The sequence below is a fragment of the Sceloporus occidentalis genome, unplaced genomic scaffold, assembly GCF_023333645.1.
Source record: "Sceloporus occidentalis isolate IW3139 unplaced genomic scaffold, rSceOcc1.0.p SCAF_258, whole genome shotgun sequence".
NCBI lineage: Eukaryota > Metazoa > Chordata > Lepidosauria > Squamata > Phrynosomatidae > Sceloporus > Sceloporus occidentalis.
This window is the reverse complement of record NW_028317238.1, coordinates 191,178-204,153: the sequence shown is the minus strand read 5'-3', so window position 1 is coordinate 204,153 and position 12,976 is coordinate 191,178. Positions and strand designations below refer to the sequence as shown.

The 12,976-nt window shown below is 45.3% G+C and overlaps 1 protein-coding gene across 1 annotated transcript in view; it reads left to right on the top strand.

Moving 5' to 3' along the window:
- Nucleotides 1-12,976, top strand: part of LOC149275905 (histone-lysine N-methyltransferase 2C-like) — an 83,764-nt gene that overhangs the window by 18,900 nt on the left and 51,888 nt on the right. The window contains exons 2-4 of the mRNA XM_089504151.1: nt 1,655-1,743; nt 4,224-4,362; nt 9,196-9,375. Coding sequence (XP_089360277.1) covers nt 1,655-1,743; nt 4,224-4,362; nt 9,196-9,375 — 408 coding nt within the window. The remainder of the gene's footprint in view (nt 1-1,654; nt 1,744-4,223; nt 4,363-9,195; nt 9,376-12,976) is intronic.

Here is a 12,976-nt window from a genome sequence, read left to right as displayed (position 1 = left end):
TTGGGCCTCATGTACTAAACAAACTTACCTCTTTTTATTTTTTTTTGCCAAAGCAAATGTCTAATTTTTCCCCTCTTTCTCCTCCTTTTTCCTCCTCCTCCTCCTCCTTTTTCCTCCTTTTTCCTCCTCCTCTTTTCTTCCCATTTTGTCTTCCTCCCTTCCCATTTTCTCCTCCCTCTTTCTTCCCTTTTCTTCCTCTTCTTCCTCCTCCTCCTCCTCCTCCTCCTCCTCCTCCTCCTCCTCCTCCTCTTTTCTTCCGATTTTGTCGTCTTCCTCCCTTCCCATTTTCTCCTCCCTCTTTCTTCCCTTTTCTTCCTCCTCCTCCTTTTTTCCCATTTTCTTCTCCTCCTCCTCCTCCTCCTCTCTTCCCATTTTGTCGTCTCTTCCTCCCTTCCCATTTTCTCCTCCCTCTTTCTCCCTTCCCATTTTCTCCTCCCTCTTTCTTCCCTTTTCTTCCTCTTCCGCCTCCTCCTCATCCTTTTTTCCCCATTTTATCCTCCTCCTTGTTTTGCCTTCTCGCCTTTCCTGTAACACAAAAATGCAGTAAAGATAGAAAGCATAAATGCAATTACACAAAATACTGCATTATTTTTAACATATCCCTTAACTTTTTACTGCTGTTGCTATGAAATATTCACCTGTCTGGGATTGTCGTGCTGCTAGCTCGCTTTTAGGCATTCGATTTAAATGACGGTGACCGTGTGAGATTAGTCGCTGGTGCTATAGATGGGCGCCAACATTTTAAAGAAGTGAAAATCAAGTGCATTTGGTTTCGTTCAGAAGTGAAGGAAAAATCTGAAATCATTACAAGGCTGTGTAACTGTACAGTAAGCCACGGCGAGCTCGATACCGAGATGCCCTTGTGTTATTTATTGATTTGTATAGCGCCATCATATTCCACAGAGCTGTACATCAGAATATCAGTTTTTTGGGGGTTTTTTTGTTTGTCTCCTTGTAAAAGTATACATTTTTTTACTTTAATACCCAGTGCTTCCTGAAGTTGGTGATAATTAACAGAGCAAGAAGTGCCCTAATACACAGCGTGTGCTTTCTCGATAGAAGTGTGTATTGTAGATCCGCACGTATATCCCGTAAGAAGCCAAACGGCGTTCGGTTACCTTGATTCATAACTGGTGAACAAATAACTGGCTTACCAGATACTGAGATTGTTGCAGCTTCCAACTTAATTTTAAATTTCTATTTTAATTCTGTGGATTGTGCTATTTAGCTACTTAGGTTCTCTATAAAATATCTGAGCTATAAAAATAAATAAATAAACCTGACCCATTTCAGAGTAGATGGATTATAGCTGATTAGAGAGGAATCCATAACTAAACTTACTTTAAGGGTTAAATAGCCGTGTGTGGCAGTCGGTGGCGTTTTTATGCTACTTTTCTAACATCCAATTTACGGATATCCTTTATGTTGCTCCTTATGTGGCAGGTGATGGGTCTTTTGTTTTTCGTTGGTAAAATGTGTGCTAAGTTACTGTACTTCTAAAGATACAGCTGGGTCAGATTTTATATTAAATAAAAAAAAAAAAAAGAGAAAAAAAAAATTTTATGCCCATAATTTATTAATTTATACCCTAATTAGGGTATCCAGAAAATGAACATTCTTACGATAGCCCTTTTTTTCCCCCTCTTTTTTTCAGACCTCGAAGTAGAGGAAAAACTGCATTGGAGGATGAAGATAGCATGGATGGGCTTGATGCAGCCGAACCCGAGAATTCTGCCGAGACAGGTGAAATAAATCTGTACAATGCTCTAAAGTCACAGTATAAATGTATATTACCCATTGGAGCATTTAAAGCGACAGTTTAATGTCCCAGAAGGTAGCCAATCGGTCCCAAGAAAGTACTCCAATTAGAATTTGTTGAACGCTTTTCTTGCATGGAACCAGCAGGGGGTCAAATGCATTTATCTGGATTCTCTAGAATCCCCCCCCCCATGCGTTTTTCAAGAGGGGCGCAGGATTTAAGGGGACCTCTCGGCGGTCCGCATGCACCCATCCTTTCATTGGCTATACCTAGCGCCACAATGTTAAATAATGTGGCATATATGTATTAGAGATGCTGGTTTTATCACCTGCGCTGGAGATGGAGAAGTCCTACCATGTTTTCATCTAACTTTTTATCGTGTCCGCGTGACAGCGTCTCATACATCACACGCAAAATAATCTTGGTTTCAACCAAGGCATCCGCCGGAAGCGCCAGGCAGACACGGGACACATAACGTGACTCCTTGGATTAAAATGCGGGGGATGGGTCACGGGTGCGATATTGTCTGGGAAGCTTTTAATGCTCGTAAAACAGGGAGCGCCGCTTTAAATGTATGAAACACTTCAACGTTCAGCTTCTGAAGATCGGCTCCTGTGGCGGCTGTGAAAAGACTCGGGGTCTGAACATGTGGAGCAAACACAGGTGAAGGCGATTCCTCCAGCCCACCGGAACATGTATGATCGCGTCCACCGGAATTCGCTGACATGAGGTGTTTCACGTGAGGAACGCTCTGTGTCTTCCCCTCGTACGCCACAGCTTTTAGGTGGCCCCACAAGTAAAAATCGAGGGCAGTAAGATCTGGGCCCCTGGGAGGCCAGTCGACGGTTCCTCTACGTCCCAATACTACCAGAGTTATGGGACGCCCCATAAGTATTTGCCTAATTTACAGGGGATTTATATATTAAATTTGAGTCCGTGCCTGGATGTACCCCCCTACCTACACCAATGTTTATCAGAAGCCGCTAGAAGCCCTCGCAACCCATGAAGACACCATAGGTGTCTGAGCGCTAAATGAATAGATTGGGGCGTTGAGCCTTGTTTGCCGTGCATTGTGGGAACGGAGGAACCCGGTAGAAAGTTCTTCCTTCATGCTCTTTCCAGAAAATGGTGAAAAGCGTTTGACTGCAAAATCACCCACGAGAAGATAAATAGGATGTTGGGAAGACGCCGCTGTCACGCGTTACCCGGGGACGTTTACCGCCTCGTGGTGAAATAGACGAGTGTATGCCGCGGACCGCCTGACAGGTGTCGTTTCCAAACTGTCGCCCCGTCTCTTCCGTTGGAGAGAAAACAATATAATGCTTACGTACATTAAAGAGTTCTGCTGTCTGCTCCGCGTGTACCTGTCTCCAGGCGGCCGCTCACGATCTGCCCTGGGAACCCGGTGGAAAGGAACAATTGGGAACAGACGGAAAAGTGAATTTCTGTCGTGATTGTTTTGGTGTGGATTTTATATTTTTTGGATAAACCTGGGTCATGTTTGCAATTGTTAGATATCCACGAGAGCAGAGTATTTTCGTGTGCATTTTTTTTTTGTTTTTTTTTTTTTAAAGAAAAGATCAAAAGGTTAAACGACAAAGAAATGTTTTTCACAGCCGTATTTACCGCTGATATTTTTGGAGGGGACTGTGTATCTCACCCCCCCCCCCCCCGAGGCCTATCCTATATGCTGAATGGAAGTCACATTGTCTTAGTGGCAAAAGACCGCTATTTTTAAACCGAACAATATGCAAAGTTAGCAAAAAAAAAAAAAAAAATCATCTATTCCCTTCCAGTAAGAGGAAAAACGGAACAAAACAGACAGGGCTTCCTCTTCAACCCCGTGTCTGCTCGACAGATGATCCACGTTGAACGCGTAACTTCCTACCCGCTGTCTCGTTCTTCACGCGCGAACATTCCTGGATAGGCGCATGCCATCGATAGTCGCGCCCCCGGGTATTCCTCTGTAGGGTAAAAGCTCTCTGTAGGCTATTAAACTAATGAATTTAAGAATATTCACTGCTTTCCCCCCCCCCACCTTTTTTTTGGCTGGGTATCCATGGCCGTCTAATGATTTGTAACAGAAAACTAATGGAATTTCTCAGGGATGTCTCAGACTTTATTTTTTTATTGTTACTCAATAATTAGAAAGCATTAAGTGGCAGTGAATGTAGACTTTGGTTCTATGGTTTTTGAGGCTCAGGTTTTCGCAGCGGCATTTGTAGTCGTTGGGTAATGCGTGGTACTCCATGATGCGGGGGAAGGGCTCTCTGTACCTATAGCATCAGAAGCTATCAGAAAAAGTACTCATAATTGTGGTGAATAGTAGTAAAAAAATAAAACGCACAGAAAACTCTGCGAGTTGGGCTTGTGATTCGGGGGGTTTTGTAGAATCGGTGGAGCTAAACATTGTGCTTCGTATTTATGATCCAGTTTTCACTTTGGGTTTACTTCTTGTCCCCAGACGTCAAGGAACAGCCTGCAGGGGATGGAGCGCAGACTGGGGCCGACGGCACCGACCAGCTAACGCCCCCCCTCCAGCGCTCGCTCTCCGAGGAGTCTGAGCTCTCCACCGTTTCTGTTGGAGTTGAAGCCAAAACCAGGTATGTGTGTTAGAAGGCTAACCTTGGCTTTAGAGAAGGGTTCTGGGTGTGAGGGATCTTCTGAAAGTTCTTGTTGGTGTCGACTTGGACATCTTGGTGTGAAAGGGTGTCAGAGGTGCGCCTAACAGTTAGGTGGTTAATTATACAAAGTAAGTCTGGTTAGAGATACTTTCGAACCCCAAATCACTGATTAGTATGGTTTGGGCCGATTATATGTGTTAATTTTATAAATTTGTAAATTTGAGTATGACCAATGGATTTATTAAAACAAATTATGATGAACAAACATTTCGTTTTAGTATGAAACATACAGAAATATTTTTGGTCGCTGTCCCCGCACAAACACCACACCGAGCTGATTCTTTATGGCAATGCTAATGAAGTCCGTTCCTACGTAGGCTATCATTAATCCGAGCGTCCGACTGCTAGCAGCTACCTTAAAACATTATATTATGCAAAAACTTTTACGAGGTAAGCAGTCAGTACAATAAAGCATTGGAAAAAGCAAGCAGGGTGCTGGGTTGTATAGCCAGAGGCATTAGTAGCAGAGGGAGCTGGTTCTGCCAGATCTGTGATTAGGCTTCACCTCGAGCAGGGGCGTCCAACATGCGGCCCTCGAGGTGCGGCCCGCGTAAGATCGGCAGCCAGGGCAACCGATCTTACGCGGGCCATACCTCAAGCCCTGCTACTTACCAGTGGGAGGGTCTTTTGTACTGCAAAGAGGAAGCAGAACCCAGCAGAGTTCACGTGACATCACATGACTCTGCTCCAGTCCTGCTTCCTCTGTGCAGTACCAGAGAACGCAGAGGGAGGCTGCGCCCCCTGCTGAAGTCTGTGAGTGGCATCGATGAGCTGCAGTGCAGGTAAGGGGGTGGCAGAGGTTGTTTGAATGAGTATGCATGATTGAGGGAATGAATCTGTGAATGAATGAATGAATGTGTGTGTGTGTGTGTGATAGCATGGATGTGTAAGTGCTGGAACCTAGGCATGATGGGACTGTGATTGCTGTTAGCAATTACACTCCTATCATGCCAAGTCAGCCAGTACATGCTGAAACCTAGCTAGCTGCCCTCTTGTGTATTGATGCTGCCAGCAATATGGGGTCTGCACATCACTTACAGCCACCCTGTACCAGCATGTACTGGCTGACTTGGCATGATAGGAGTATGATTGCTAACAGCAAGCACAGTCCCATCATGCTGTTAGCAATCACACTCCTATCATGCCAAGTCATATTGCTATTTTTTGTGAGTTTTTATTATTGTTTTTAAAGGTGGGGATCATTTTCGGTTGAAGTGAATATTTTGGTCCAGAAGTTTGATTTTGGTGCATTCCTAGAATAAATAGAACTATTTCATTTTTAATTATCCTGAATTTGCAGTCACAAACCTTTCTAGGCCCAGAAATCAGTGAGAGGAAAAGTAAAGGTTTTGTGTCATTTACTTTATTTTAATCTGCATATCTTATTAAAGGCCGTATTTTCTCACAGTGAAAAATGTGTGGCCCGCGCATGTATACAATACTGATGAAGTGGCCCACTGCAGAAAAAACTTGGACACCCCTGACCTAGAGTATTGGGTGCAGTTCTGGAGACCCCCCCCATCTCTACCCCATTGTTTTCGAACATGTTAAACAGGAGTAGAATTTTTTCCTATTCCATTATGCTGAATACTGCTCCCTCCAGCCTCCTAAGCTCCATGGTGTTTGATTCTACGCCTTGCGCAGTTGCGTGGTGGGGGGTCCACACGTGGTTGTGCAGCGTACCTGGAGAAAGACGTTGTTCCCCCTTTAGAATGGACTTTTTATGCATAAGGTGAGGTCCACCTGTTCATCCAAAGGGATTTGTCTTTGGTAATGTATAGATATATATATATGCACACAGAAGACTGACAGCCCCCAATGGATATTTGTTTAAATACAATTCTGCCTGTGTCATGGACAGCTAGAGTAATCTGTCCTGCAGAGTTTTTATTAATATATATATAGATATGTATGTGTGTATATATATATATATATATATATATATATATATATATATATATATATATATATATATATATACGTGTGTGTAATTATATTATATTTATCCAACTCGTAAGTTATTGTGGGTCCAACAAAGGCATGTGTACACATTGCGGTCTGGCAGAATGTTACACACGTGGCAACGTTCCCAGTACCGATGCTGGAGCTGGCTGGAGGTGAACGTATCCCGGGCATGAAGGATGTGTCCATCTTGTGCACCGATAGGACTGGTGGGGCAGGGGACGGGGCAAATGCAGACGGGGGCATTCTGCCGTTTCCTTCCACCGCTGCAGAGTGATGTAGGTGTAATTCTCGCTTGCAGGGCACGGATTAGTCGTCGGACGTCACCGCACGGAGTGCACCTGTCTGTGTATACAGGCTTTGTGTAAAGATGTTACAGCTGTTATACGGGTGTAATGATGCTAAGTTGCCGGTGTATGATGTGATCTGTTTACTTGGGCACGTGACGAGCGAGCGCGTGACTTGTGCGTCTCCGCTTCCGCCTCTAGGATTATTACCGAACCGGGAAGGCAGGCGCTGCGCCCTCACTGCCTACAATGTTTCACCGTCCTCTTTAGATTCTTTTGTTTGGCGTGTGTGAACAATTAATTTATCGCACGTATGCACTAATATTCTACCCACTCCATCATTAACAAATATGAGACGATGGGTGTCTGATCGGGCGGCACGATGTGCTGCGCGGCCACAAGGAAAAGGAAGCTGGGCTTCTTAAAGAAGTTCTGTTTTTTTCATAATGTTTTCAGGCAGCTGCATATCAGCCATTTTCTCACTCTGTTATCTGACCCCCAAACTACTAAACACCCCCACTCCTTATCATACTGCCTGTGGGGAACAATAGAATGGCTCAGTCTTAATTACCCACCAGGACACTCTGTTTAATGAAAGTCTATGGAGGAACAGACTTCATTAGCATCGCCATAAAGCATCAGCTCGGGAAAGTCACCCAAAATATCACATGACTGACGGCAACGGCGGCTCCAGGTCTGCAGATAAAGGGAGTTTATTGGAACAAAAATGAGATAAAACCGGGTTTCTGTCACTGACCGACATTACTGTATACAGCGCGCCTGGGGAGGTTTAACTTACTGTATATAGCACTGGGGGGGTTATATTACTGTGTGCAGCGCTGGGAAGTGATTGAAGAAAATTTTTTTTTGAGGACCCTTGTATGTATGTATTTGAAGTCATTGTTTGATATCGCTGGGTTCCAGGTTCTTGTCACCATGTGTTTTCTGCACTAGTCACGTAGCGTTTTAGAATGTGACGGCGGGTATGAACCGTGTTTTCTGTGACATTTTCAGTGCGGCGTTCAGTCTCTTGAATTAATCTGCTATTCGGGTGAAATGAAATCCCCGGCGATCTCGGCCTCTATTGTATTCTCGATCAGCTTTAATGCAGCTTCTCACCTTGTGTGACCTGGTGGCCTTCGCTTGTTTCTGGACAGCCGTCCACCAAGTGCTCAGATTAACATCGCTAGTAAAGGTCAGCGTGAGAGCCCAGGCGGTAGCCCGGCCAATTGTGGCTGGTAATTGGGAGGGCTCTGGAGTATTTTCAAACAAATCCATTCACATCTATGAAAACGAGATGAAGATCTTTGCAACCACTGCCCGATTTTATTCAAATATTTGGGAAAAATATTTTATTATTAATAAGAGCTGTCGCGGAAGCCTCAGCAGCACGAACCACCACCCCCTGCCTGCCGGCTCTCACCTTGATGTTAAGGGGTAATCTGGGCATGAAAGGGTTAGTGGGAAAACCAGCGGCAGGACCCAGCGCAACTACACCTTAACCCCAAACCTGTATACTCCATGACCCCAAAACATTTGCTGCCGTCCACAAGTTCTCTTTAGGGTTAACTGATGCCTTTTTAGTCAAAAAGGTAAAACTTCTAAATTATAATCCGACAATCCCCGAAAACTGAGTTTAAAATTAGAGCTCAACGGCAGAACTAATTTTATATTTAATCTGAGCAAAAGTCACAGTGCTTTATACAAAAATAATGGTTACAGAGAACATAGACAAAAGTCATAAAATTTACAAAAGTAAAGTAATCCGCAGGAATCTCTCAATTTCACAGTCCCTTTTCCAACAACACAAGGAAATCCCCCCCCCCCCCCGATTCTCGTTCTCGTAGGAATCTTTATTTTTTTATTTTTTTTTTGTCTCTGGGAGTCTGGGAGCCGCCCATTTGGTGTCACATGGGGCGGCTGGGTGTGGCCCGCACACTTTATGTCACTCCTAGTGAGCTGAGTGGTAAAACCTGGCCGCAAACTCCTGTGTGACGTTTTAATAAGTCGTTATGGTGCCTCGTATGTTAACTCTGGGGTGATATTATAAAGGTACAGGTACTGAGCATGACCTATTCGGCCATCTCGGACCTTAATCAGTCATTGGGCTCGTCTTAGATCCAGGAGCCGTATCCTATTCACGTTTAATCCCCTCACTGTATTACCCTCTACCACTTCTGCCGGGAGGCCGCTTCAAGGGAAGCACTTTCCAGTCACAGTTTAGCTGCTTCAGGAAATCATAAGCAGTGAGGAGCATGGATGGGGTGGTACGCTGCAGCTGTGCAGGTGCAGCTTCTCCTTAAAGTGGCATTGTTGCTTTCTTTCTAATATAGGTAAAGAACAAACGATCGTGGGGCTACATGGGTCAGCAAGCTTCCCCTTTAACTTCTAACACACAGCACAAGCGGAACGTTGTGGGATACATTGTGTTCTTTGTGTAACTAGTGCCAAATTACATTGGTTTTTGTGTAACATTTTTTTGATGCTCTCTCTTTTTATTCAGTGAACAACTTTGCGCCTTCTGTTACTGTGGTGAGCGAAGCCTTTTGGGCCAAGGAGAATTAAAGCAATTTAGTCCGACGCCAGACTATATCCTCCCCTGGAAAACTCGGCCTGAAAAGAGAGACCCCGAAGATGGCGACGGAGTCTGCAAAACCACCGGCCGAGCCGCGAAGCAAAAAAAGTAAGTTACTTGTCGGCCCGTCTTGGGCCGCTTCGCTTTTATCAAGTCTTTGTAAGAACCTTGCGGAGCCGGACGCCGTATTGTATATCGTGCTGGGAACAACTGGAATGTCCTTTTCATCTAACCGGTCTCCCGATGCTGTGACACGAGGTCATGATGTGTAATGTGACAGAGAAATGATGAAATGCCGCGTCATGGGGTTTCTTTAAAGCAGATCCATTAGTCGCTGTTTGAAGTATATTTGCGGGGCTAGTTCTTGGATTTTGGGCAACTTAAACGTTCCGTGTGTTCCTATCTGGCTCATTTATTTCTCATTAGCTTGGCTAGGCTGACGTGTCCCGCCGTTAATTTGTATAACCCAGTGGAACGAGTTTGATAACGCGGTTCCTATCTAGCCTACCGTTTACATTTGAGACGTGCCAGCCTCGGAGAGCTTTACCAGTAAGAAGCAGCTTAATGCGTAGTTGGATCAGGGAGTTCTCCCCACCTGCCCTGTAATATGTATGTATGTATGTATGTATGTATGTATATGTCGTCCGGAGGGTCGTATCCCATGTGAGCTCAGTTTGGTGAATAAACCTCAGAGTGGCTTAGATCCAAAATGGGTCATTGTGTGGCGATCTTTTAGTGATGGGATGTGAGCTTCCTCGGGTCCTTCTGTATATGCGGCCAGTCTTTGGACTCCGTATTACAAACCACCATTCTACGTACCGTTCTGCTTTGTCCTTCGCGGTTTTCTGCTATTTAAAAATATAATAGGGTCACTTTAAAAACGGTTTATTCTCCTCTCCCGGGACACGCGCTGCGTTGTCTTCCTTTCTCTTTAGGTGCATTAGCCTGTGATTTTGTTGTTTGCTCATGAAAGCCGGTAATGTTGCAAGCGAGTTGCGTGATGTGTTCTGTAACGCGGGCAGACTGCCAGGAGATAAAGAATTATACACCAACGTTCATAAGTATGGGGTCGCTTAGAAATGTCCTTTTTTTTTTTTTTTTTTTTTTTTTTTAAAGAAAAGTACATTTCGACCATTTAAATAACATGAAATCCAGCCCAAACGGGGTTAATGTTTGAAATGACTATTGTAGTTTGAAACGGCTTTTAATGGAATCTCTTCATAGGCGTACAGAGGCCCTTTATCACTCCCATCACTCCTGTGTTCCAATGGCCCTTTATCACTCCCATCACTCCTGTGTTCCAATGGCCCTTTATCACTCCCATCACTCCTGTGTTCCAATGGCCCTTTATCACTCCCATCACTCCTGTGTTCCAATGGCTCTTTATCACTCCCATCACTCCTGTGTTCCAATGGCTCTTTATCACTCCCATCACTCCTGTGTTCCAATGGCCCTTTATCACTCCCATCACTCCTGTGTTCCAATGGCCCTTTATCACTCCCATCACTCCTGTGTTCCAATGGCTCTTTATCACTCCCATCACTCCTGTGTTCCAATGGCCCTTTATCACTCCCATCACTCCTGTGTTCCAATGGCCCTTTATCACTCCCATCACTCCTGTCTTCCAATGGCCCTTTATCACTCCCATCACTCCTGTCTTCCAATGTTCGCTGATCCAAGTTTAAGTTATAAAGGCTAATTGTATCGTTAGAAACCCCTTTTGCAATTGTTACAGCCAGAAAAATTCCGTGTTTTCCATAAAAACAGCTAAGTGACCCCAAACCTTTTGGTAAAGTGTAATACAAATGGGAACACAGCGTTATTTGCCTTAACGTGGAGTTGCAGCCCAGGTAGTGTTGGTTTTACAAAAAAGGGGAAAAGCTGACACTATGCAAGTGCCCCATCATATGAATGGAGGCGAAGGATGTGTGGGTTGGGTATTAATCGATTAACCATTTGTGTGCCTGAACAGCGCTTAACCCTGTATGGAATAGCCTTCATTTTGAACGTATATCATCTGCTTGCCAGTTGTCTCTTGGAAGTCCTTCATCAGACAGTAAATAAATTATTATTTATAGTCACACACAGTCAGATAGGGCCATCCGTTTACCGGGCACAGCTCCATCATTGGGTAATCCTGGGGTCTTATTTCTGGCCCTTAAACATCCCTAAGGAAGGGCCCTGAGAGTCTTATGAGCGCATTTGGTTATTTAATGAGCGCGGGTGTAAGAAAACGCGGCACACAGTGAATGAAACCGGCTGCGTGCTCGGTGTCTGGCCTTCCCGGCGGCCCCGGGGACGTGTGCGGCGTAACCTGCGGCAATCGTCAAACTTTGATTCAGGGTGCGCTGTACTCCGGGCTCTTTGGCATCCTTTATGGTTTTGTGTCGGAGACCCATCTGATTTGATCTCGGGTAGATTGGCGCCGTCGTTCTGATTGGATGTAATCTCGGGTAGATTGGCGCCGGCGTTCTGATTGGATGTAATCTCGGGTAGATTGGCGCCGGCGTTCTGATTGGATGTAATCTCGGGTAGATTGGGGCCGTCGTTCTGATTGGATGTAATCTCGGGTAGATTGGCGCCGGCGTTCTGATTGGATGTAATCTCGGGTAGATTGGCGCCGGCGTTCTGATTGGATGTAATCTCGGGTAGATTGGCGCTGTCGGTATACTTTTAGTATCGCTCTGGTAACGGTAGGATTGGGAGCGATTAGCCTGCAATCAGCAGCTTCGTGTCTGAAACTCGTTAACAGCTTTAGTGTTTATTGCGCTCCGCACAGCTTCTGACGGGAATAAAAATCAGCACGCCGGGCCTTAATTATCGCAAACTATAAATCTCCTGACTAAGGAGTCTTCATTCCAACGGAACGCGAGCGTCTCACGCCGAGTTGTTTAGTTAATCTTTTTGTGATGGTAATTGAAAATCTTGATGTGGTAAATTCATCAGCGGCTCCCCCCCCGCCGAGTGCTCGACGCGATGCCTTGCGACCGTGTACCGGTTCACCATCCGCTCGCACCAGCAGCCGATCACAAGTTGCCAGGGACAGGGATCCTTAAGTGTCCCGGCGCCCCGGAGAAGATCCAAACTTTGGGATCTGGGTTGCAGAAAGGATTGCGGGACATTGTTTTGTATCCCGGAATCTTATAAAGCGGTTGAGAATACGGTGAACAGTCCGATCATGTTTATTTACGACTTGGAGAGAGTACAGGAGGGACGTTTACTTGAAATAAGGAGAAACGTTAGAAAGTTTTACTTTTAATGAGAAGGTGGTAGATAAGTGGAACAGCCTCCCAGCAGAAGTGGTAGAGGGTAATACAGTGAGGGTATTAAACAGGCATGGGGTAGACCTACAACTCCTGAATCTAAGACGAGACCATTGACTGGTTTACAAAAAGTCACAGGCAGACTAGATGGGGCGGAATAGAGCGCGCCGTGCGATTACAGCTTATTAACAGGAGTTACGGTTTTGGTTTCTATGGAAAATACCAGCAGAGCTGCCAATCCAGCCGTTTCTAAACACGATGCACGATCCCAGCACTTACAGATCACGGCGCAGTAAGTAAAGGACCGCGTTCGGATGACCGTGTCCTCGGACGGCCTGGTCTGCATCTCTCCGTCTGCGTTGGTGATTCCGCGGCGCACAGACCCCTTTCTCTGTCTGTTAAGAATTAACGAGGTATAATACGCGTGCAGACCTGGCGTGGCCGTC